This window comes from Anabrus simplex, chromosome 11 (assembly GCF_040414725.1).
Source record: "Anabrus simplex isolate iqAnaSimp1 chromosome 11, ASM4041472v1, whole genome shotgun sequence".
Lineage (NCBI taxonomy): Eukaryota > Metazoa > Arthropoda > Insecta > Orthoptera > Tettigoniidae > Anabrus > Anabrus simplex.
This window is the reverse complement of record NC_090275.1, coordinates 132,092,361-132,116,507: the sequence shown is the minus strand read 5'-3', so window position 1 is coordinate 132,116,507 and position 24,147 is coordinate 132,092,361. Positions and strand designations below refer to the sequence as shown.

Below are 24,147 nucleotides of genomic sequence, written 5' to 3'. Positions count from 1 at the left end.
TTATTCCTACCTTCTAAATTGTATTGTACAAACTGTTTGGTAACTAGATGTATTGTATTTGCTTGACTCTTGGAACTTGTAGGAAGCTATTGTCAAGGAACGTGTATTAATAATTGGTGTGTCTCAGCAGAACATGTAAGTTGTATTTTACTATAGTTATGTGTCGGTACTTCCGGATGGCTGAATTTGTTCGGAATTCATTTGTAAAATCTTTTGTAAATAACATTTTTGAAAATTAAGGATATGGTTCATGTTTGTGGGTTACTGTAGTCACGTCCTAGTTCGTGAACCATGGGCAACGGCTGAGTGGCCTAGTAAGTGGTCCTGAGAGTCGGGCTAGGACTATACAATTCACCGGTGGTCCATAACCCGTTAGAGGAGAGATCCTCACTGGACTAAGTGCAAGTAGGGTAGCATCCTGCTTCATGAATTTAAGAACATTTTACACAAGCCTCGGACCTATGGGAGTAACGGAGTCCCACTCCCATTTGACAGGCGAGGGACTCCTTGGAAACAACTTGGCGAACGAAATGGAATTCGATGGGGAGCTATCAATATTAATGGGGCTTATGGAAGAAAGAAGGTAGAACTGGCTGAGTCAGCAAAAAAAGAATGCATCTGGATGTGCTAGGAGTAAGTGATATTCGGATAAGGGGAGATAACGAGGAAGAGATAGGAGATTATAAAGTGTACTTGACGGGTGTTAGAAATAATGTTGTTTGCTTTACGTCCCACTAACTACTTTTTAAGGTCATTGGGGACGCCGAGATGCCGGAATTTGGTCCCGCAGGAGTTCTTTAACGTGCCAGTAAATCTGCCGACACGGGGCTGTCGTATTTGAGCACCTTCAAATACCACCGGACTGAGCCAGGATTGAACCTGCCAAGTTGGGGTTAGAAGGCCAGCGCGTTAACCGTCTGAGCCACTCAGCCCGGCTGGTGTTAGAAAGGGAAGGGCAGAGCCTGGGGTAGGGCTCTTAATCAGGAATACCATTGCACGCAACATAGTCTCTGTTAGGCACGTAAATGGGTGAATGATGTGGCTAGATTTGTCGGTTGGAGGAATTAGGACAAGAATTGTGTCCGTGTATTCACCATGTGAGGGTGCAGATGAGGATGAAGTTCACAAGTTTTATGAAGCATTGAGTGACATCGTGGTCAGGGTCAACAGCAAGGATAGAATACTGCTAATGGGCAATTTCAGTGCGAGAGTTGGGAATAGAACTGAAGGATACGAAGGGTTGATTGGTAAATGTGGGGAAAATATGGAAGCTAATGGGAATGGGAAGCATTTGCTGGACTTCTGTGCTAGTATGGGTTTAGCAGTTACGAATACATTCTTCAAGCATAAGGCTATTCACCGCTACACATGGGAGGCAAGGGGTAACAGATCCATAATAGACTATTTCTTAACAGACTTTGAATTCAAGAAATCTGTTAGGAATGTACGAGTTTTCGTGGATTTTTCGATGATACAGACCACTATCTGATCTGTAGTGAACTAAGTATCTCTAGGCCTAGAGTAGAGAAAGTGAAATCTGTCTGCAAACAAATAAGGGTAGAAAATCTCCAGGACAAGGAAATTAGATAGAAGTACATGGATATGATTAGTGAGAAGATTCGAACAGTAGACAGTAAGCAGTTTCAGGATATAGAAAGAGAATGGGTGGCATACAGGGATGCTGTAGTAGAAACAGCAAGGGAATGCCTAGGTACAACTGTGTGTAAAGACTGGAAAAAGCGAACATCTTGGTGGAATGATGAAGTGAGAGCAGCTTGTAAACGTAAAAAGAAGGCTTATCAGAATGGCTCCAAACAAGGGCCGAGGCAGACAGGGATTTATACGTAGATGAAAGAAACAGTGAGAAACAAATAGTTGTTGAATAAAAAAAAAAGAAGTCATGGGAAGATTTTGGTAATACCGTAACCTGGAAAGGCTAGGTCAAGCAGCAGGGAAACCTTTCTGGACAGTAATAATGAATCTTAGGAAGGGAGGGAAAAAGGAAATGAACAGTGTTTTGAGTAATTCAGGTGAACTCATAATAGATCCCAGAGAATCACTGGAGCGGTGGAGGGAATATTTTGAACATCTTCTCAATGTAAAAGGAAATCATCCTGGTGGTGTTGCAAACAGCCAAGCTCGTGGGGAGGAGGAAAATGATGTTGGTGAAATTATGCTTAAGGAAGTGGAAAGGATGGTAAATAAACTCCATTGTCATAAAGCAGCAGGAATAGATGAAATTAGACCTGAAATGGTGAAGTATAGTGGGAAGGCAGGGGTGAAATGGCTTCATAGAGTAGTAAAATTAGCGTGTAGTGTTGGTAAGTTACCTTCAGATTGGACAAAAGCAGTAAAAGGGATGTAGGCAGAGAAAGTTTGCGCCAGATAACGCTCGTGTACTACTGGGTAAGCGCAAGGCGATCGTCTTATGTTTCCCCCAGTCAGCTGTGAGTTATGTATAGAATGTGACCGAGTTTTCTGAGCTAAAGCCGATTGTATCTTCTCTAATTTTACTCCAAGACTATATTAATTAATTGTATAGGTATATCCCCTAGAATATTACGGATGATTTTCAGCTTTTAAGCCTCAAACAGCTGCAAAATGAGCTACGGACCAGAAACGCTAAAACTAGCGGGAGGAAGGAAGAATTAGTACAGCGCTAATTAGAAAATTATAACACGCTTTATCATCCAAATAATGAATACGTTTCAGCATGCCTTTTCCTGAAGATTACAATTACTTGAGTATTGTACATTGATAAATATATAAATGAACCTCCACAAGACTTCAATCATAAATATATATTTAAACACGCACTTGCTCCCCTTGCTTATAGACTTTGATTCATGTATTCTTTTTAGGTTGATGGCTTACATGAAACTGAAGATACAGCCTTTGTCCACCACCAAAGGCATGTGAATATTCTTGAGTTTCCCAGTGCCGGTTCCTTTGAATATTTGGCCATCAGCCATAAGGTGAAGATCACTATCACATATTTGCACCTGATGGATTACTTCATATTTAGGAAATCGGAAATAGATGGAGCACCTGTTTCCAACAACAAATCATTGTGTTATGCTAGATACAGACTTTTCAGTGAAAAGTGTTTTGTTTATAAAAGGTTTATTTCAATCGGGTGAAATTCTACAATGCAGTGTTGTGAAATCCGAGTACACAAAACATAAGACCTATAATGTGAAGCGTATTTTAGGATTACCTGGTGACATTATAGGAGGGGAATGTGAACGTTTTGCTGGAGCAGGCCCTAAGGCATGTTGTAAGCATATTGCTGCTGTAAGCTACGCATTAGAGCACTTCCACAAGACTGGTATTATTCAGTGTTCAGAAACATGCAGCCAAAATGTATAAACTTTTCAGCATCCCTCTACCAAACGGTTGAGGCCAGTTAGCCCTATGAAAGTGGAATGCATGCCCTTGGAACAAGTTTTGCTATGTATAATCTCTGTTGCACCAGTTATAACTCTAGTCGAGGGGTATTTCTGTCTAAAAGCAATTCTTTAAATTGGCAGTACATGAAATTAATCCAAACATTAAATATTCTCCCAACAGTAGTTTTATGGATTCCGAAGTTAAGGCCTAGTTCTTTGTCAGATTTCTTGGTCCTTAGCTTCATAACTGTCAAGAAGAAACAAAGTCTGGGTTCAAGAGGGAATATCAGTAAATTGTATCTGTTTTCTCCCAGAACAGCAAACGCCAGCTTAGGTACAATGTTGGACGTCTACAAACCCTGTATAGCGCAATATGGCATCAGGATTACGCATTGTTTGCTCAACAACCAAATTACCTGTAGTGTTTTTTGATTGCTGATGTCTTTGAAAATGGGAGTCACAAATGTAACATTTACTTCTTCGGGTATATTCACGATTTCTTCCCGTACTTCAAGGGAGGTTATTTCTGCATATTCCGATATTGTAGGTTTATCGTGGTAATCCGGCAATTTTCTGGTGTATGGCCTCTTCCTTGTTTTTGTTGTGTTCATGGTCCACGGAAAAAGCGATGGAACAGCGATCGGATTTAATCTTGCTCTCTCACCTTTAAATACAAATGCATAAATTCCCTGGTTATCAAAATGCCTAATCAGTTTGTGGGTTGAAAATAGGAATTATTTCCCTTCGTAAATCGCACTTACCCAACAAAGTTTTCGTGAAATCACGGGGTTTAAAATAATGGGAACACAGTTTAATATTTTCGGTAAGATTCTTCTCACCGAAAGTTTTCCTTCTAATAGCATGTAACCATTTCGTCCTCATTTCTTTATTTTGTGGAAACTGGTGAAACGAAAAATAATGGGCTTCCCTGATTTTTTTCAAAGAGGAACACTGCAACAGCTCGGCATAGTCACGAAAATAATAGAGATGGGGAGATTCTGAACGAGTGATTCAAAATGAACGAATCATTGCACTGAACGATTGAATCATGATTCAGTGAGCGAAATGAATCGACTCGTTTGTGAATCGAAATCTGAATCGAGAGATGGCAGCCGCAACTCGTTCCTTGGTTCCTCGTTCGTTCTGATTCATATCGCCAAATCGGGTATCCACCATTTTTGAATCAATGACTACTTGTGAAGAACGACTCTGTTATTTTTTATTTAACCTGAACTAAAAGTCCTGTTCACAAGTCAAATACTCTAACCTAACCTTACAGGAAAAAAAAAAATTAAATAAGAAATTATCACGTAGTTTCAAGTCACACACTTCTCGGAACTTTAAGCTACACTCAACTTTCAGCTCGTTGCGAAATGTTAGGTTAAGTTTACTTCAAGGTTCCCGCTCACGTTCTTGTTCTTGCGAAGTAACGTGTGAAACATGGCCACAAAAATGTTCATATCTACTATAAATTTCAAATTAGATTCTCGTATAGTTTCGAATGGTAGCTACTTAAGTTTGGAAAGGATTAGTCAGACAGTTGTGTAGCATTTCTCAACTGTAACCTCTAAAAAGGATATTACTCTTGTTAAAATGCTATCAATTATTATTATTATACTTTGAACATTTCACTTCTTGTAACCTGTAAACATGTAAAGCAGTAGCAGTTATAAAGAACATAACGGAATGGTTCATCTGAGTCCATGGTTTCGCTTTCGGCTCTCCGTCACGCGGTATTGGAATGAACGAATTAAATGAACGAATCATTTTAGTGAATCGGTTCAAATGAATCCGTTCTTCTAAAAGAATCAGATCCCATCTCTAGAAAATAACAATTTAAGCAACTTAATAGTGATGGGTCGTTCATGAACGAACTGACTCTTTTGAACGACTCATTGGAGAGAGCTAGCTCCCTCATTGAGAGTCGACTCTTGTAAGAGCTAGCTCCCTCCTTGCTCCCTGAGAGCTAGCACGAGCCGACTCTTTTATCAATTGCGACTCCAAGAAAGAGCTAGCTCGTCACATCGACTCTCGTTCATTTCTAGCCAATACCATGCTTCAGATAATCACGTGACATACAGAAGCCGCTTTCTTTTTTATAGGCTGCCCAGTCTACAGGTACAGTCTAGCCTCTTCTCGCATTCAGTCAAAGTCAGTGCTCTGAGTGCAGTGGTTGAGGTCTGTGTGCTAGGTACGTTTTTGTGCCATAGTTCTGGCAACTTGCAACCTAACGAAACAATGAAATGAAATAAACAACATGTTATTGAGCAATACTTACCTGTTCACTTCCTGTATGCACTCATAATCTATGAAGGATGTAGGGCCTAGTATAGATCCAGTAGGTTAGGAGCAAATAAACGACACGAAGTTCGGGTTAACTAACCTCAACTAAGCACGAATAGTAACTATCCAGAATACTGAAGATAATACTCGGCAAGTAGAAACGGCGTAGTTTTATTGTCTGAAATGATTAAGAAATACTCTGACAAATCCTCACCTGTTTCTTTAATGCGGTCGTAGTTATGAATTAACATATTGCCAAAATCTTTCGGTTTTACGGTACAGTGGATAAAATAATATACCGTAGTTTTAAATCGAATTAAGGCAAATAGAAAATAACACTAGTTTTGGCTTTAAAATATAGGCTAAATAACTCATACCAAAGTGTAGGTATACCGCAGTACATTTTCAAATAATTATTTATTAACGTATAAGGAGTCCGACTCCTTAGCTGGATAGTCAGCATTGAGGACTTCGCTGCAGAGGGTCCCGGATTCGATTCTCGGCCAAGTCGGGAATTTAATTCTTCTGGCTCTGTAACTGGGTGTTTGTGTTTGTCCCAACATTTTCCTCTTCATATTCAGACAACATACCACAATACCAACCACCATAGAAACACGCAATATTAATTACATCCCTCCGCATAAGGTTAGCGTCAGGAAGGACATCCGGCCGTAAAACAGGGCCAGCCGGGCTGAGTGACTCAAACGGTCGAGGTGCTGGCCTACTGACACCAACTTGGCAGGTTCGATTCTGGCTCAGTCCCGTGGTATTTGAAGGTGCTCAAATACGTCAGCCTCGTATCGGTAGATTTACTGTCACGTAAAAGAACTGCCCCGGGGCTAAATTCCGGCACCTCGACGTCTCCGAAAACCGTAAATGTAGTTGGTGGGACGTAAAGCCAATGACATTATTTATTATAAAACAGGGCCAAATCCACATTTCCGGAACAGTTCGCACTCGCGAACCCACAAGTGTAGGAAAAGTGGTCGAAGAAGAAGAAGAAGTATGTAGTGTAAGAAATGCCAATATATCGAACATATACTTCTCATACGGTTCAATCGTTCTTGAAAAAAAAAAATAGAAGAGAGTGTGACCATATTGTACGCGAAAAAAAAAGGCAAAATGCTATGCGTACTGTAGTATACTTGGTTATATGTACATTTGTGCTGATAGTAGTTTCCATTATTTTCGTTAAAGATCGCGTTTAATCAGTTATGTTTCCTACGCTGCATTAATGCATGAAAGAATCTGTTGTTTAAACGCGGAGAGTCTAGTGAGAAACTTTCTGTAGCTCCAGACGAAGGAGGATATTTTGATGACATCTTTTGAGTGAAATGTAAACTACGTGAACAGGAATAGAGATTCTTCTTATGCTTATCTAGACTGCCGGGGTCGAACGGAAGTTTTGCCAATATCTCGAACATACGTCCCGTACGGTGCATTCAATCTTGAAAGACACCATTTTAAGGTGAATGGAACTTAGGCAAAGTAATATTAGATGTCATCAATCAACACTGTATATTTGTGATACGTTTCTTCGTTACTGTGTATAAAACTTCATCATTGGATTAATTGCGAATGTTGCCAGCAGTGTACATTTGTTTTATTCCAAGAGTAGCGTGCCAAACTGGGCATAGTTTTGCCGTCTGTTGTGGGAAAGGTGAACTATCTTGCGCCAACTCGCCCCTTCAAATAAAGACGGGATCATGATTTATCTAGAAAATGTAAAATCACACTATTTTGGGCTTTTATGAATCAATAACTCATGGCTTAGTAGATACTATAGTAACATCCCATTACATTTATAAACAATTATTTATTAACGTGTGAGTGTTGCCAATATCATGAACATACGTCTCGTCACGGTGCATTCAGTCTTGAAAAGCATCATTTTAAGAAGAGAGGAACATAAGCAAAGTAATATTAGATGTAATCCATTAATACTGCATATTTGTTAAACATTTCTTCGTTATTGTATATGAAGCTTTATCGTTAGATTAATTGCCAATGTTGCCAGGAATGCATATATTAGTTGTTCATTTGTTTTATTTCATAAATAGCAAATACAGTAGAGATTGTATTTGAGAGTAGCCTTCTAAACTGGACATTACCGTTAATAGAGTATTAATTAATTAATAGATTAGCCATCTGTTGTGGGAAATATAAACTATTTGCGCTATATCGTTCGTTCCCGGAAGTCATACAGAGCGACCGGAAGTCATAAAGAGCCGTCTGCCCTAAACCGGATGAACGAATGAACGAACGAACCTGGAGCGGAGACCGGCCTCTGACTTCCTCGGCTCGCTCCTACATTCCCGCTCCCAAGAGTCGACTCTTTTGAACGACTCTCAGTTAGGAGCGGGAGCGAATGAGCTAGCTCCCTCAAAAGAGCTAGTTCGACCCATCACTACAACTTAAATTCGTGGATATTTAGCAGCATGAGTACAGAGGAGACAAATGATTAGCGCATTGCGCTTACCCATTATAACAGCAGTGCTATACATCCCTATTGCACCTATCTATAAGCAAGGGAAGGATTGCAACAACTGTCGAGGTATCTCATTGATAAGTATACCAGGCAAAGTATTCACTGGCATCTTGGAAGGGAGGGTGCGATCAGTCGTTGAGAGAAAGTTGGATGAAAACCAGTGTGGTTTCAGACCACAGAGAGGCTGTCAGGATCAGATTTTCAGTATGCACCAGGTAATTGAAAAATGCTACGAGAGGAATAGGCAGTTGTGTTTATGTTTCGTAGATCTAGAGAAAGCATATGACAGGGTACCGAGGGAAAAGATGTTCACTATACTGGGGGACTATGGAATTAAAGGCAGATTATTAAAATTAATCAAAGGCATTTATGTTGACAATTGGGCTTCAGTGAGAATTGATGGTAGAATGAGTTCTTGGTTCAGGGTACTTGCAGGGGTTAGACAAGGCTGTAATCTTTCACCTTTGCTGTTCGTAGTTTACATGGATCATCTGCTGAAAGGTATAAAATGGCAGGGAGGAATTCAGTTAGGTGGAAATGTCGTAAGCAGTTTGGCCTATGCTGACGACTCGGTCTTAACGGCAGACTGTGCTGAAAGCCTGCAGTCTAATATCTTGTAACTTGAAAATAGGTGCAATTAGTGTGGTATGAAAATTAGCCTCTCGAAGACTAAATTGATGTCAGTAGGTAAGAAATTCAACAGAATTGAATGGCAGATCGGTGATACAAAGCTAGAACAGGTCGATAATTTCAAGTATTTAGGTTGTGTGTTCTCCCAGGATGGTAATATAGTAAGTGAGATAGAATCAAGGTGTAGTAAAGCTAATGCAGTGAGCTCGCAGTTGCGATCAGCAGTATTCTGTAAGAAGAAAGTCATCTCCCAGACGAAACTATCTTTACATCGGTCTGTTTTCAGACCAACTTTGCTTTATGGGAGCGATAGCTGGGTGGACTCAGGATATCTTATTCATAAGTTAGAAGTAACAGACATGAAAGTAGCAAGAATGATTGCTGGTACAAACAGGTGGGTACAATGGCAGGATGGTACTCAGAATGAGGAGATAAAGGCTAATTTAGGAATGAACTTGATGGATGAAGCTGTATGCATAAACCAGCTTCGGTGGTGGGGTCATGTGAGGTGAATGGAGGAGGATAGGTTACCTAGGAGGATAATGGACTCTGCTATGGAGGGTAAGAGAAGTAGAGGGAGACTAAGACGACGATGGTTAGACTCGGTTTCTAACGATTTAAAGATAAGAGGTATAGAACTAAATGAGGCCACAACACTAGTTGCAAGTGGAGGATTATGGTGACGTTTAGTAAATTCACAGAGGCTTGCAGACTGAACGCTGAAAGGTATAACAGTCTATAATGACAATGTATGTATGTTTGTAAAATTAAGGATCACGGTTGATTATTTCGGAAACTGCAGCCTAAGCCATCTCCATGCCCTAGGGTAGGTTCCCAGCTCCTTCCCATCTTCCTGGTTTATTGTCAATTGTCATCTAGTTGGCCCTACTGATGTTTACTAGCGTCGTTATCGGCGGAAATCCTAGTGGTTTTTGGTGCTGTGTAATTGCACTTACTTTCCTCCCTTTACTGTGTTTAGTGTTTTGTTGAGTGTAACCGCTGTAGTGACGGTTACATTTTGGTAGCTGAAGCAAGTGCTAGGTTGCAGACGAAGAAAAGTGAACCGTGATCACACCTAACCTAAAACACCGTAAAAGTTGTGATTCGCGTATCGCTTGAAATCTTGTTTCTACCCGTCAGGATGGCTCGCGCTGTTCCTAATCCTTTTCATTTGAGAAAAGCAGAATTCGTGTATGAACTTTGTATTCGAAAAATTAATCCAACAGGCAATGTCAGAGACGACACTAGCCTATTGAAACAGTCTCTTAACTTACCTATAACCATACCCGAGTTAACTACGGTCGAGTTGCATGAGTCTTTGGCCGTGGTTAAAGATAAGTTAGCTGGATTTAATGCCATCCTTGTGTCCTTTTGTGCTTCTGAGCCCTCGCGTTGCCAGTTAGCGCGGGTTAAGGGGCAGTTAGTACATTACCTGGACAGAATTTAGGATTTGTTGTCTCTCGAATTGCCGGAAGTTGAGCGGCCGGAATGTCAAGCCTTACTAGTACAGTTTTCAAGAATTTTCGACAGAATCAGTGGTTTGCTTGAAGGCAATAAGTTAAATAACACAGTGTCTGAAGTCCAAGTGTCTATCCCATCTGAAGGTTGTGAAAATGTTAACTCTGGTGATGCATCTGTTGCTGCTCAAGTGTGCAATCTAACACCTAGTGCTGGTGTTATTCAGGAGTCTGAGGTGACTAATGCTGCCCTGGGATCTTCTGTTTCGTTGTCTGGAACTAGGACACCTGTAAGTCATTCTAATGATCTATCTCCTTTGCATGTTGGTACCCGTACAAGTTTTCCTGTGGTAACTGGTAATTCTGTTGTGGCTCAGTGTTTGCCCTCTATTGTTAATCAGCCCGGTTCTGATGCAATGGTGCAAAACCACCCCACTGTCTTAGCACCACCGGTATCAAGTGCTATTTTAGGTTGCATAACCCCTACACAAGCGGTTAATGCCCCGATGGTCTCTCAGATTAGTGAGAACCTTTCACAAATGAGGTTGTCTGCGCCCGTTACGTTGCAGGCTAACGTTAGTCCTAACCTAACCTGTACTCCGACCTTTTCACAAGGGCACCCGAAAGGAAAAGGATCAGCAAGTCCATCTCTCCCGTGTGAAGGTACCTTAAGTCAGGTAGGGAGGAGTAAATTATTGTTGGTGACCATGTAGATTTGGTTCTAAGCTATTTGTAAGAGTTTAGTTATTATAAGATAATGATAAGTTTATTGTAAAGTAGTAAGTAATTGTGTAGGTAAATACTTTAGGTATCCTCTAGTGTGTTGGATTTAGTATTATAAGTTAGGTAGGTTTTAGTTTAGGGTCACTGCTTGGAATTTATTCCCCTTACTTTCAGGTTTAGGGTAAACTCCTGTAGTTCCTTTCACCCCCACCGTAAACTTGTCATACTCATTGGGTGACTCTACGCAAGATCTTTGAGCCCAGCAGCATACTTTTACCTCAAGTATTCTCCTGTCTGCTGCGGTTTGTTTATGTTACAGTGGCTGCAGTGACCAGCTTCTTCTGACGGCAACCTGAAGTGCCAACTGTGGAGGTGCACTCTGTCCGGCACCACGATCCTGTGACGAACTTCCTAATGGTGGCAGTCTGACTGGACGGTGTCTCGCCCATCTGCTTATTTGGTGCAAGTTACCACTGGACTGCAATTTACATAGCTACCTGGGTTGGACTGAAATTGAATGGAGGCTGGCGACAAACGGCCGTGTTGGCAGCCGCATCATCAGCAAGAACCTGTGGCCTAGCTGTGCTGTGACTGGTGTGGAAAAGTGGTGCAAAATACTTAGTCCATAACTTGACTAAGGAGGCCTTGAACACTGTCTGACTAGAAAGCGAGAAGGTTTTGGATTACTAACAATGGGCAGAAGGAATGAGTGTACATCCTTTGGTGGACAGAGTAGAAATTGTCAAAGCAATTGTAAAAGGTTCAGAAGGCGTTTTGAAGTGTAGTGTGACTATCCGTGTGGACTTTTATGTGATATTTATTGAATAGGTGGATCTATGAACACCTTTATTATTTTTGAAAATTATTGGTAAACTGTAAACTCCAGGCTACTAAAAGGATCTTTGGTGTAGTGACAGTTTGTTTTGTTTATTGTTAGAAAGTCAACTTCAAGAAAGAAATCATGTTTGTTAGGGTCATGTGTCTTTACTATCTATACTATGTGAGAACGTTTTATAAATTGATCGCTTTCTCCCCTGTAAAATTATGTTAATGGTCGAGCGTGGCTCGACTTTCGAGGGGTGGGAGATGTCAGGTGTAGAATATATTGGAAGTGGAATGTCTTTACAGGAAATTTTATTTATAAACCTTGTTAAGTAGTACTTACTATAAACCTTGTTAAGTAGTACTTACTGTATGATCTGAAGTGTGGTGATATGTTTTATTTGTATTCCATGTAACGACCTAACCTGTACAGGGTAATATTTTGGTAACATATGGTATTTGTAAATATTCGATTTCATTTCTATATTTACTGGAACTGTCGAGAAAGTGGTCACATAAATTTTTAAACAGGGTGTGTTGCCTTTTGTTGGTTATGTATTCTAGAAAGTATGTTCTGACCGTTCTGGAAATGGAAGATTCGCGATCGTATGTATTTGAGAAAGTATTTTAACAGCGCAACTGAAGTAAGAGTTGTGATTGGTGAATCTGGGTGGCGAGAGGCAGGCCCCTGCATTCTGATTGGCTACTCCAAGGCCAAGGTTCCCTTTTTATAGTGAGCGAGGCAGCATTTCGTGGTCTGTCTGGTTGTCCGAAGTTTTGACGCTACCGGGATGGGCCACTTTGGGGTAAGCACTCTCGATTTCTGATCCACCTTAAATTTCCTGTAATGGTCGCTTGCTTTTTTTATATAGGAGTCTGCCCTAACGTCACCTAGATTCGCCACTCAGTTATTTCAGATGCCTTAGCTTTTCAGCTGGGCTTACCTGTTTGTTTTTCGAGGCATTCCCCGTTCCTTGTTTCGCTAAACATGTAAATTGTTGTTTAATATATTTACCTTGGGGTTTTGCATCTAGTAGTTCCATGTCACGTGATGTACGCGAGAGTTTTGAAAGTTACGTTTAACTTCACTGTAAATTGTAATTGCATATTACGTTTATTCCTACCTTCTAAATTGTATTGTACAAACTGTTTGGTAACTAGATGTATTGTATTTGCTTGACTCTTGGAACTTGTAGGAAGCTATTGTCAAGGAACGTGTATTAATAATTGGTGTGTCTCAGCAGAACATGTAAGTTGTATTTTACTATAGTTATGTGTCGGTACTTCCGGATGGCTGAATTTGTTCAGAATTCATTTGTAAAAGTCTTTTGTAAATAACATTTTTGAAAATTAAGGATCACGGTTGATTATTTCAGAAACTGCAACCTAAGCCATCTCCATGCCCTTGGTAGGTTCCCAGCTCCTTCCCACCTTCCTGGTTTATTGTCATCTAGTTGGCCCTACTGATATTTACTAGTGTCGTTATCGGCGGATATCCGCGTAGTTTCAGCTGATTTTTCACTGAGTGTGTAGTGGTTTTTGGTACTGTGTAATTGCACTTTCTTTCCTCCCTTTCTGTGTTTAGTGTAGCTGCTGAAGTAACGGTTTCAGCATCTTTCACATCGTTTACTAGTTGTTCTAGTTTAGTAAAATGCAATCTTACCTTGTTGGGGTGTGTTTCCGCCATCACCGCATCGTATGTTTTCGTGAACATAGCGCGTATTGGTTTTCTCGATTTAGTCAACTTACATGTTATACCGGTAATTCTTATGTTTTGGTCCGTATTGAAATGTACAATGAAGTCAAATAAATATTGAATAGGTGGAATAAATATATTTTAATATTTATTTGACTTCATTAGTCAACTTATCCATTTCAAATTACTGCTTTGTTCACGTCTAGTCCCGATCGCCACTAATGTTATGTCAAACCCGAAAATCTACCTGTTAAAACGGAATTTGTTGGCCTATTTTCCACAAACTTGAAACTTGATTTATGTTGGTTTTTTTTTTTTTTCAAAACTCTGGTTTCAAACCAAAAAGTAGAAAGTCTGGTGGGTGCATTCCATATAGTCTCTCAGTTTCTTCCTCCTCAGCCCCACGTTCTCCTTACTTCCTCCGCCTTTCCTGTCGGGGTCATAAGATTTACTATTGCTATCTTCTGGTCACCCAGTTCCCCCAGTACCCTGATAACTGCACATCGCTTTAAGCAGGGGACACCCTAACCTTTCCTGAGGTTGATTTCCTAGTACCATACCAAATATAGGTGCGGTCGCTACTCCCAAAGGCAGGCATTATATACCTACTGCCAGGTGTTGTTCTAGGCTGCTCCACAGGAGTACAGACGACTTCTGTAGCCGCTCCTCTGGAGTATTCGCGTAGGCTGAGTGGACCTCGAACCAACTGTCAGATCCAGGTAAAAAATCCATGACCTGGCCAGAAATCGAACCCGCGGCCTTGGGTAAGAAGCAGGCATGCTACCCCTACATCGCAGGGCAGGCACACTATGGATTGTATTTTTAGCATGTTTTACACCATTATTATTAGTTATAGGTACAGGTACATTACTACACGGAATAGTAATTTATCTTTGTGTAATAAAGCTTTGAAGCATGTCTATACATAGCGCAACACTTCACTGCTCACACTGGTGGCGTGTCTCCTTTGCGAGAAGCTTTTCCGCTTTGATTTCTTACTTCTCGCAGTGTAAACGTGGCATATCCTGACAGCATACTTCTTGGTTGTGGAGAAAACTACTCAAACCACTAACTATGCTTGCCTGGAGTTGATTTGAATGATCAGCGCTTTCAGTAAAATCTGCTTGGAGGTGAAGAAAATTGCTCTGTTTTGTAAATGTTCATTATTTAGTTATACCATGCTTATTGTATAGTATTTTTTTCAAGTACATACCATCAGATATAGCCGGCCCCCGTGGTGTAGGGGTAGCGTGCCTGCCTCTTACCCGGAGGCCCCGGGTTCGATTCCCGGCCAGGTCAGGGATTTTTACCTGGACCTGAGGGCTGGTTCGAGGTCTACTCAGCCTACGTGATTAGAATTGAGGAGCTATCTGACGGTGAGATAGCGGCCCCGGTCTAGGAAGCCAAGAATAACGACCGAGAGGATTCGTCGTGTTGACCACACGACACCTCGTAATCTGCAGGCTTTCGGGCTGAGCAGCGGTCGCTTGGTAGGCCAAGGCCCTTCAAGGGCTGTAGTGCCATGGGGTTTGGTTTGGTTACCATCAGATATACCAGCATCTAATTCCTTGTATTCCAGATCATCCACTTCGTCATCTGTATTAGTGAAACAATCCTCAATATCACGCCGCGATAAACTGTCATTTTGACTCGCGCATGCGCGCTGTAAAATGGCACGATACCACTGTCATGAGAAAGGCGTAGCATTGAAAATATGTCAACTGGAGTGTCATCTTTTGTTCAGTATCGTTACTAACAGTACGAGGCATAATCCTCTGATGTACAGGCCCGTAGAAATAACGCTTAGTAAAAAATAACATTCGTTTCAATGAGCCTTAAATCTACGGGCTTGTTAGCGAGAGTGTTAATGAAGTTCACTGATAGCAGCTTTGCAAAACAAGAATGTTGCTCAACTATGCTGGACACTACTAGAAGTTCTAGCATTTCTTCCAGGGCATAATTACATGTTTCCTGATTAGGTAGAGAAGGATCTGCACAAGAGGGAAGTTATTTTTGTCCTACCAAGTATTATGATATATAGGGCATTAATGTGGAAAGTGAAAGACTACAAAAGTATAGCAAAGAACCAGTGTAAGATCTCACTTGCATTCAGAATATCAGAGCAGAAAATGATCACCTTTGTGATGGCTTCCAGTGTTTCTGCCTGAGCCCTTTGTGACTGGGGACAGACATTATGTTCAGTGCTTCAGTTTCTCAGTCAAGGTTTTCTTGTTGAAGTACTTCATGGTGCCAAGCATTCACAGAACTGTACTTAATTCTGCTCACTGTTGTACACCATGCTCATCAACCACCAGAATAGGTAAGCACTCTCCATCTACTCCGGGTCAGATGCTCTAGCTGATGGTACACATTGTCTAAACGAAAAAAGAAAAAAAACCCAAATTTCTATCATTTGTATTCGGAGTAAAATAATGCAGCTATAAACTTGGTTCATAAGCAGGGTCTTTGTTACTGTCATGCATTTCTGAACCTACTTCTCCCAATAAAGTGTCACTCTGGGAGACGTTAATACAGTAACACAGCACACAGAGTGCTTTTGTAGCATGAAGAAACGACTCCGGGCGAGTTGGCCGTGCGGTAGGGGGCGCGTAGCTGTGGGCTCGCATCCGGGAGGTAGTGGGTTCAAACCCCACTGTTGGCAGCCCTGAAGATGGTTGTCCGGGATTTCCAATTTTCACACAAGACAAATGCTGGGGCTGTACCTTAATTAAAGCCACGGCCGCTTCCTTCCCATTCCAAGACCTTTCCTGTCCCATTGTCGCCATAAGACCTATCTGTGTCAGCGCTACGTAAAGCAAATAGCAACAAAGCAACACATAGGAAATATATGGGATTCATGGAGCTGCATTTAAACACTGGGGGAAAATTTTGCCTGGATGATATAAGAACACCGTCCACTGTGCACTCGTGTCCTATACGGGAATAGTGTTCCCCATAAGAGATGTGGGACCAAACGATGTCGGAAATACAGGACTATGGAGGTGCTTAGTTAATTGACAGAGACTTGCAGACTGAATGTTGATATGTTATTCTTTGTTTAACTTGCAATATTTCAGATTTCCTTTCACATTGTTTATTCTGTGAGGTTTAGTAGGAGTACTTACAGGTTTCCGAATGCATATTTTCCTTTGTGTGTGGAAACAACTCATAATGCTGTCAATTTCTTTTTTAGGAAATCCATATCCTCCACTGAAACCTGACACTAGCTCTAATCGTAACTTGCTGCACAACGTTCTGCTGGACGAGGCTCGGAGAGAATATCGGGCCGGGAAGTACCTCGAGATGGCACAGAATCTTTCCGAACAACAAGGAGCAAAGACGTGATGGGTACTGGACCGAGGAAATTCCCAACGAACATCCAACAGTCTTCAGAAACTCCAGGGTCAAAAGTTCCCTTCAGGACTTGTGTGTTGAAAGTACCGTGTTTGGTGAAAACTTCAATTGTGTACATAATGTTTCTGTACAATATTGTATGCTAACTAGTTGATCATAAAGTTCCTTCTGTTATGGAACGAGATACCAACAACTTTTTTAATATATGTGTCGGATACGTGTTGCAAGCAGCACTTCATATCCAGCAATAAACTGTTTCTGTTGGTAAGAAGCTTGGCAGGCCTGTATCAGGGGGTGTTTGTGGCAAACATAAAATATTCTGATATCTGTAGCTGATTCGAGTTCTCAGCTAAATGTTAGCACGACGATGGACTCGGTACGACATAGCGGTTTAAAAGATTCTGGTCTCCATTTGTTTCCAAATAGATAAACAAGTGACTAAGAACATTTGCAGCAATATGGGCACATAAATTTGTGAAATTCAGTATTTATGTTCAAGGGGGGGGGGGGGGGGGAGTGGAAGAAACTAAGCTACAAATTATTTTTATGATTTAAAGGGGACAGGGGGTTTACATAGGCTATTTTTGATTTGTACAGAATTGGAGGTAAACTACGGGACATAAAAACCCTCAGGAATGAAGTGTGAGGCAAACTGAGGGAGAAAATAGGCAAATAATTTTTATGGACTCGAGGGGTGAGTGATGTATTAAATTCTTGTTTCTTTTTCACAAACCGTGTTGCACATGTGGGTTTGGCCCTGTTTTATAGCCAGATGCCCTTCGTGACACCAACCCTATATGGAGGGATGTAAGCGCTATTGCGTGTTCCTGTGGTGGTTGATAGTGTAGTGTGTTGTCTGAATATGAAGAGGAAAGTGTTGAGACGAACACAAACACCCAGATCCTGGGCCACAAGAATTAATCAGAGGCAATTAAAATCCCCGACCCGGCCGGGAATCGAACCCCGGACCCTCTAAACCGAAAGTCTCAACGCTGACCATTCAGCCAATGAGTCGGACTGAGGGATGCATTAAATTGCACACCAGGGAATAAAGCCAATACTGTAGACGACTCTACAAAAGATCGCAGTATTAATCTCGCAGAAAGAAGTCACACACGTAGGCTTTCACTCAACAGACATGCAACAAATAATTACTGGTACTGTAGCTGCCGGCGGTTCACAGAAGAAGGAAGGCTGTTCCCACCATTGTGCTGCCTCCCTACAAATGTATTTATCAAAAGGAAAATATTTGTAGGTATTTTAATAACTCACCGGCATCTTTCATAATACATTACAAAGTAGAGTATTCAGGTGTAGCAATAGTGCTGTTCCTACATTTAATGGATGATTTAGGTTATAAATAACATTTCCCAACGAGACCAAACCAAAGAGGTAAAGTTACTATGTATATCCAAATTCAAAGCAGGAATTTACATGTTTCCCCAAATAAAATAGATAAGTTAACCCAATTAACAATTAATTAATACAAGAAGAATATTTCTGCAAGGTAAATTAGAAGTTATTATTATTATTTTTAAATGTTTAACAAGGTCACGAAGAATTTTATTTAGATATCTTGATTAGCAATGAAAATTACAGGATCACCACAATTCCAAAGTTTCAAAAGGATGAAACCTACTTCCAGTCCAGAGTCAATACTTACAAAGAAAAATGTAATTTAAAATGCAAAATACTTTCTTATAGGAAGTTAAATGTTCCGACTGTTGCTTTCACGTAGTCAATATGGACTACATAAAATCAGTTTCATGGTCCGTATCGCACTTCAATAGATTCACAATTAAGTATCTATTTATTTTCCACCTAGTCGATACAATGATTGCTTAAGGCAATTTTAAAGGTCAAAAGTGGTACATGTTTCGTATATTATCAACATCTTCAGCCACATAACACTGTTTAGATGTTAAGCATTACTTTGTCAATTTTATATATTTTTCATCTAAACAGTGTTATGTGGCTGAAGATGTTGATAATATACGAAACATGTACCACTTTTGACCTTTAAAATTGCCTTAAGCAATCATTGTATCGACTAGGTGGAAAATAAATAAATACTTAATTGTGAGTCAATATGGACTGCGCCAGCGTGCGGATAAGAAAAAGAACTCGCTGTTCGGAAGCGGTAAGTGGGGAATATAAGAACCAAATTTACATACCATAAGTTGTAATGCATAACGCAGCACAGCCCCCTAACAATTAGGTATGAAATTAACGTAAGTTTCAGTTACAACAAAACAATAATCTATGATATTAATGTCACAAGGTGCATTAGTTTAAAGAAATAAAAACATATTACTGCCACAAGTTTCTATCTATGCTTAGAAAATTTAAACATGTACAGTGAAACCTCGATTTTCTGTTTTTGGAGGGACTACGGAAAAAGAACTATAACACGGGAAAACGGAAAATCTGGGAATGAATGAACCATCAACTATTTGGCTAAACATCACAAAAATGAAATATGTATACTTATAATCTTACAAACGCCCCTAAACCAATCCAAACTACAGCCCCAATGGCCTTCCGCCTACCAAGCGACCGCTGCTTGGTCCGAAGGCCTGCAGATTACGAGGTGACGCATGGTCAGTGTGACAAATCCTCTCGGCTGTTATTCCTGGCTCTCTAAACCGGGGTTGCCATCTCACCAGCTCCTCAATTGAAGGTAATCGTGGAATAAGTGAACCTGGAACCAGCCCTCATATCCAGGCAAAAATGCCTGAACTCGCCGGGAATCAAACCCAGGCCCTCTGGGTGAGAGGCACAGAAGTCAGACCGCGAGGCCGGCTTCAAACATTTATTACCGGTATGCAACTTTAAAATCTCGAAACTTTACATTCACTTTTACCGGGAAAACTTCTTTCAGTTCAGCAACTTTGATCAGCCAAACTCTTCGAAAAATCGAATACCCGTAACGCCAAGTAATTCTCTAATCTAATAAAATAAAGCACCCAACATGATGGCGAAATGCCTTTTTTTTTTAATCTTCCATTGTAATTTAGTCACCGGTATATTGTTCGTAGTCAGTTTTTGGAAATCTTGTACCGCGTAAATCAGGCCTACGTCGACTTTTAAAGGTAATGTTGAACTCGAGAATATGGTTTCATATGTAAGTATCGATCCTCAAGTTCTCGAATGCATTATATTCAATTCTGCCCGTCACTAATCACAATCACCTAGCTCGATAGCTGCAGTCGCTTAATTGCGGCCAGTGTCCAGTATTCAGGGGAAAGTGGGTTCGAACCCCACTGTCGGCAGCCCTGAAGATGGTTTCCCATTTTAACAGCAGACAAATGCTGGGACTGTTCCTTAATTAAGGCCACTGCCACTTCCTTCCCGTTCCTATCCCATCGTCGCCATAAGACCTGCCTGTGTCGGTGTGACCTAAAGACACTACCAGAACTAATCACAATCAATTGAAAAGAGAAAAAATATCATTAACACTTCCGAAATTACGGTTATTCACGATCTTGACTCAGCTGAAAAGCGTGCTTGCTGCACTGCGAAATGATACAAAGCTTTTTAATGTACCGGTAACATGCGCAAAAAGAGACTGCAGTTTTTATAACATTTTAGCACAAAAACGTGAAATTCCCTATCTTATATTAGGACCAAAGCAGTAGGCAATCCCAGAACGTCTGGTGACTTAATGTACAGTATGTAAGGTTCTAGTCTCAAAAACATAATCGTATGCAATAAAATTAAAATAATGAATTTGTGTTACCGGTACGGTACTTAAGGATTCCTGCCTGAAAGCCTAGTGACTATATTGTGCCCTGAGGGAAGTGCCGAAAATCTGTTTGGTGATACACTCGAAAAAAGTAAACATGTAACCCTGGACATAATGTAGACGTTTTGCAAGTACGAACATTTGACAAAACCCGTTCTGTCTTCAAGTGGAGCTGCTGAATTGTTGTGGACACTACTTCATCGCCGATCGCTTTTCCAGTATGCTACAATAGGCTACTTCCTCAAATTACTGCAATGACGGGACGTTTACACCAAGATCCGTAAGTATGCAGTATCCGTCCTTTCGTGAGATACAGTTTCTTGAAAAATGCGTGATTGAGGATTTATCGTTAATGGGACTGAAATTTCTGGACGGTTGATCCGGGAAATCGTTTCTTCAAGGAAAGGACAATGCGGGATTTTTACAACGTGATTTAATTAGGATGCTCGCGGGAGTGCGTAATTTGAAGGAATATACAGGAAAACGTAGTTTCCAGGAATGTGTAATCGAGGTTCTTCTGTAATCTATAAATGTAACATATAGATCAGTCTTACATAACAGCCAAAAAAAGAAAATTAGTTAATCTGTTTTAATTTCTCTATTTATTGACATGAGAGTTGCGCACTGATGCCGTTTGTCCGCGACTTGGCCACAAATCGACTAACGTATCTCTCAGACTTCAGCTCGGGGGAATCCCGTTCCCTTCTGCAAATCACGCACACTTTTGGCAGCTAATACAACAGGCCTGCCACATACGCTGCTCGGGTGCCCGTCAGCCCGTCCGCCTTAACTTTGAGACGTTTGAAGTCGTGTTGGACTTTTTGCAATTGTCATAAGCCACTCTGTTCTCCTGAATGAGTTTTTTTAAATTTTGAAACCATATGTAGCGATATTTTATGAAAGTTTCTTTCTGTGAAGCTCCTCAAACATTTGATTTACATGTAGAAGCTACAGAGACGAAAGCTTAAGACTCATGTAAGATACTGATCGACTCCGTTAGGTCTTCAGTCTGCCGAAACTAACTGTGAGTAAATACTAGGTGAAAGAGAACAGAACCTGATGATGATCTTTCAAGAATGAAACATTACGTTTACACGTGTCACAAGCAGACTGATGACAGCACGGAACAGGAGGAAGCCATCTTTGTAGACGAGTCGGTCTCTTTGTACCTAGTAGTTGCATATTAACTTCTCATTTCTCTTGAACACTTCAGATAGGGCACAGCAGAGAGTGTTATGAAACAGCAATAGGAAGCTACCTAGTGTGGCTCATTACGAGCTGCCATCGATTTTTGTGATTTCCCTATCACCACGTAACCTTCAGGAAGACCCCGGGCTTTAAAGGGGCAGACTGCACAAATACCCAAACCGCCTGGTCCAAGGAGGTGCATGCATGAAAAAGAACAAAATATGCATCAAGAAAATAAATATAATTATTGGGATATATTTTTAAAGTATGAAGAAAAAAAGGGGAAATTCCTGGGATCCTTTTTTTACAAAAGTTTGTTCTCAAAAACGATGCAAGAGCTGTTAAATCCGTAATATCAAATGGCTTATTCGTTGCAAGACAAGTGAGCGTCATTGTTAAAATTCTGGGAATAAATGTTCTCTTCTTACTTCCACTTACAACCCTCGTTTGCTGTTCTGTACTGACGATGATTGTGGTTCCCTTGTTCTGTATCCACGGAGCAAGGCTGCCCGCTCATTGTATCTCGGTGATTTGCTTCCTGATCGCGATCAGCAAACTGGACTGTGCTTAGTATTTGTGTATGTACCATGTAATCATATTTCTTTTATTTGCCATTAAGAAAATTACAATCCATTGAAATGAAATGAAATGAAATGAAATGAAATGGTGTATGGCTTTTAGTGCCAGGAGTGTCTGAAGACATGTTCGGCTTGCCAGGTGCAGGCGACCTGTGCTTCGTAATGAGAATGAAATGATGATGAAGAGGACACACACACCCAGCCCCTGTGCCAGAGAAAGTAACCAATGCCGGGAATCGAACCCAGGACCCCTGTGATCAAAGGCCAGCACGCTAACCATTTAGCCATGGAGTTAATAACATAACATGCTATGCTGTTGTTCATGAGAGTTTAATGCTGATGTGAACATGGTACCTGCACATCTCCGCCATGGAAAGAAATGAGATTTACTGAGCGTGTAGTGCGACGCTCCACCCCATCAATGTAACCTGTTCGGATGTATGTGACAACAGTGCAAATATTTGAACTTTTGACTAAACATATTTGTGTACAATACCTAAGGTGAAAGAGGGACAGTTTTTGAGCTGTTCCAAATTAAATGGAGGAATTTACAGGGGAATATCTTCTGCTGAAGTATGAGAAATGAGTTAGTTAGGTAGTTAGTTACTTAGTTAGTTAGTTAGTTACTTAGTCAACAGCACAAAATTACGCACGTACGAAGATTTACGTTAGAGTGACTGGCTGAAATGCCTCCAGTAAGCAAAATACCTAACTTTCAAGTTGAAATGTATATTGCTTGTTCTTATCCTGATATATCATGACTGAATATGTCAGCCGGAACTGTAGATAATCATTCAACAACATCTATTAAAAAAAACAAGAAATACAGGCAATTGCACTCGTAACAAAATTAACAAGTCCACGACCTTCCTCAATCATCCTGGAGAGTCTCAATTCCTTCCGTATCACACGATGTATCCCTTCCAGTCACTGTGTGATGAATCGTACTGCTCTGGCCACTATCAGTGATGATGAATCTTTTCATAACATTATCTGCTGCCACATCTGGTCGTTTTGTGTTGTGTCGAATGCAATCCTTCCAGTTATCTCCGATTGTGAATTTGCTTGTCTTTCTAAACTGTGCTTGCACTTGGTTTCTCTACCTCTTTTACTGCTATTGAGCACAATCACAATGCATTGCCGAGCAGTTTTCCTCTTCTATGTTTCACGACATGTGATGCTCCATTTCTTTCCAACTGCCAATGATGTACAGCTCGAGGCTTCCCTGTTCTGCGTATCTCGCCGCGGCTTGTGCCTTGATTTCTTGTTACTTGAGCAATGCAAGTGTACATATACGTATTTTAATTTTGTTATATACGCTTCCAAATTCTCTAAAAGTAATAAAATAAAAATGAATGTGACATTAAACAGATATGCCAGTGTTCTAAAACAATCTGTTTTTAAAGTCTGACCGACTTGTGTACACACGCCTAAATTTAGTTTGTGCTGAGAACAGCAAGAATTATTTTCTAAATATTTAAAGAGTATTTTAAATAAATATTTGTATTCGGGAGATAGTAGGTTCGAACCCCACTGTCGGCAGCCCTGAAAATGGTTTTCCATGGTTTCCCATTTTCACACCAGGCAAATGCTGGGGCTGTACCTTAATTAAGGCCACGGCCGCTTCCTTCCCACTCCTAGGCCTTTCCAGTCCCATTGTCGCCATAAGACCTCTCTGTGTCGGTGCAACGTAAAGCAACTAGCAAAAAAAAAAAAATATTTACAAAATATTTTTTATTAGGGATTTTGGTGGTGTTAAACACAAAATTGTCTATGTAAGTCTGTGAAACGTAT

At 40.7% G+C, this 24,147-nt stretch overlaps 1 protein-coding gene across 1 annotated transcript in view; it reads left to right on the top strand.

Annotated features, from left to right (window-relative positions):
- mRpL17 (mitochondrial ribosomal protein L17) overlaps positions 1–17,026 on the top strand; it is a 71,428-nt gene extending 54,402 nt beyond the window's left edge. The window contains exon 3 of the mRNA XM_067155273.1: positions 16,682–17,026. Coding sequence (XP_067011374.1) covers positions 16,682–16,833 — 152 coding nt within the window. The 3' untranslated portion in view covers positions 16,834–17,026. The remainder of the gene's footprint in view (positions 1–16,681) is intronic.
- The last annotated feature ends 7,121 nt before the right edge of the window (positions 17,027–24,147 follow it).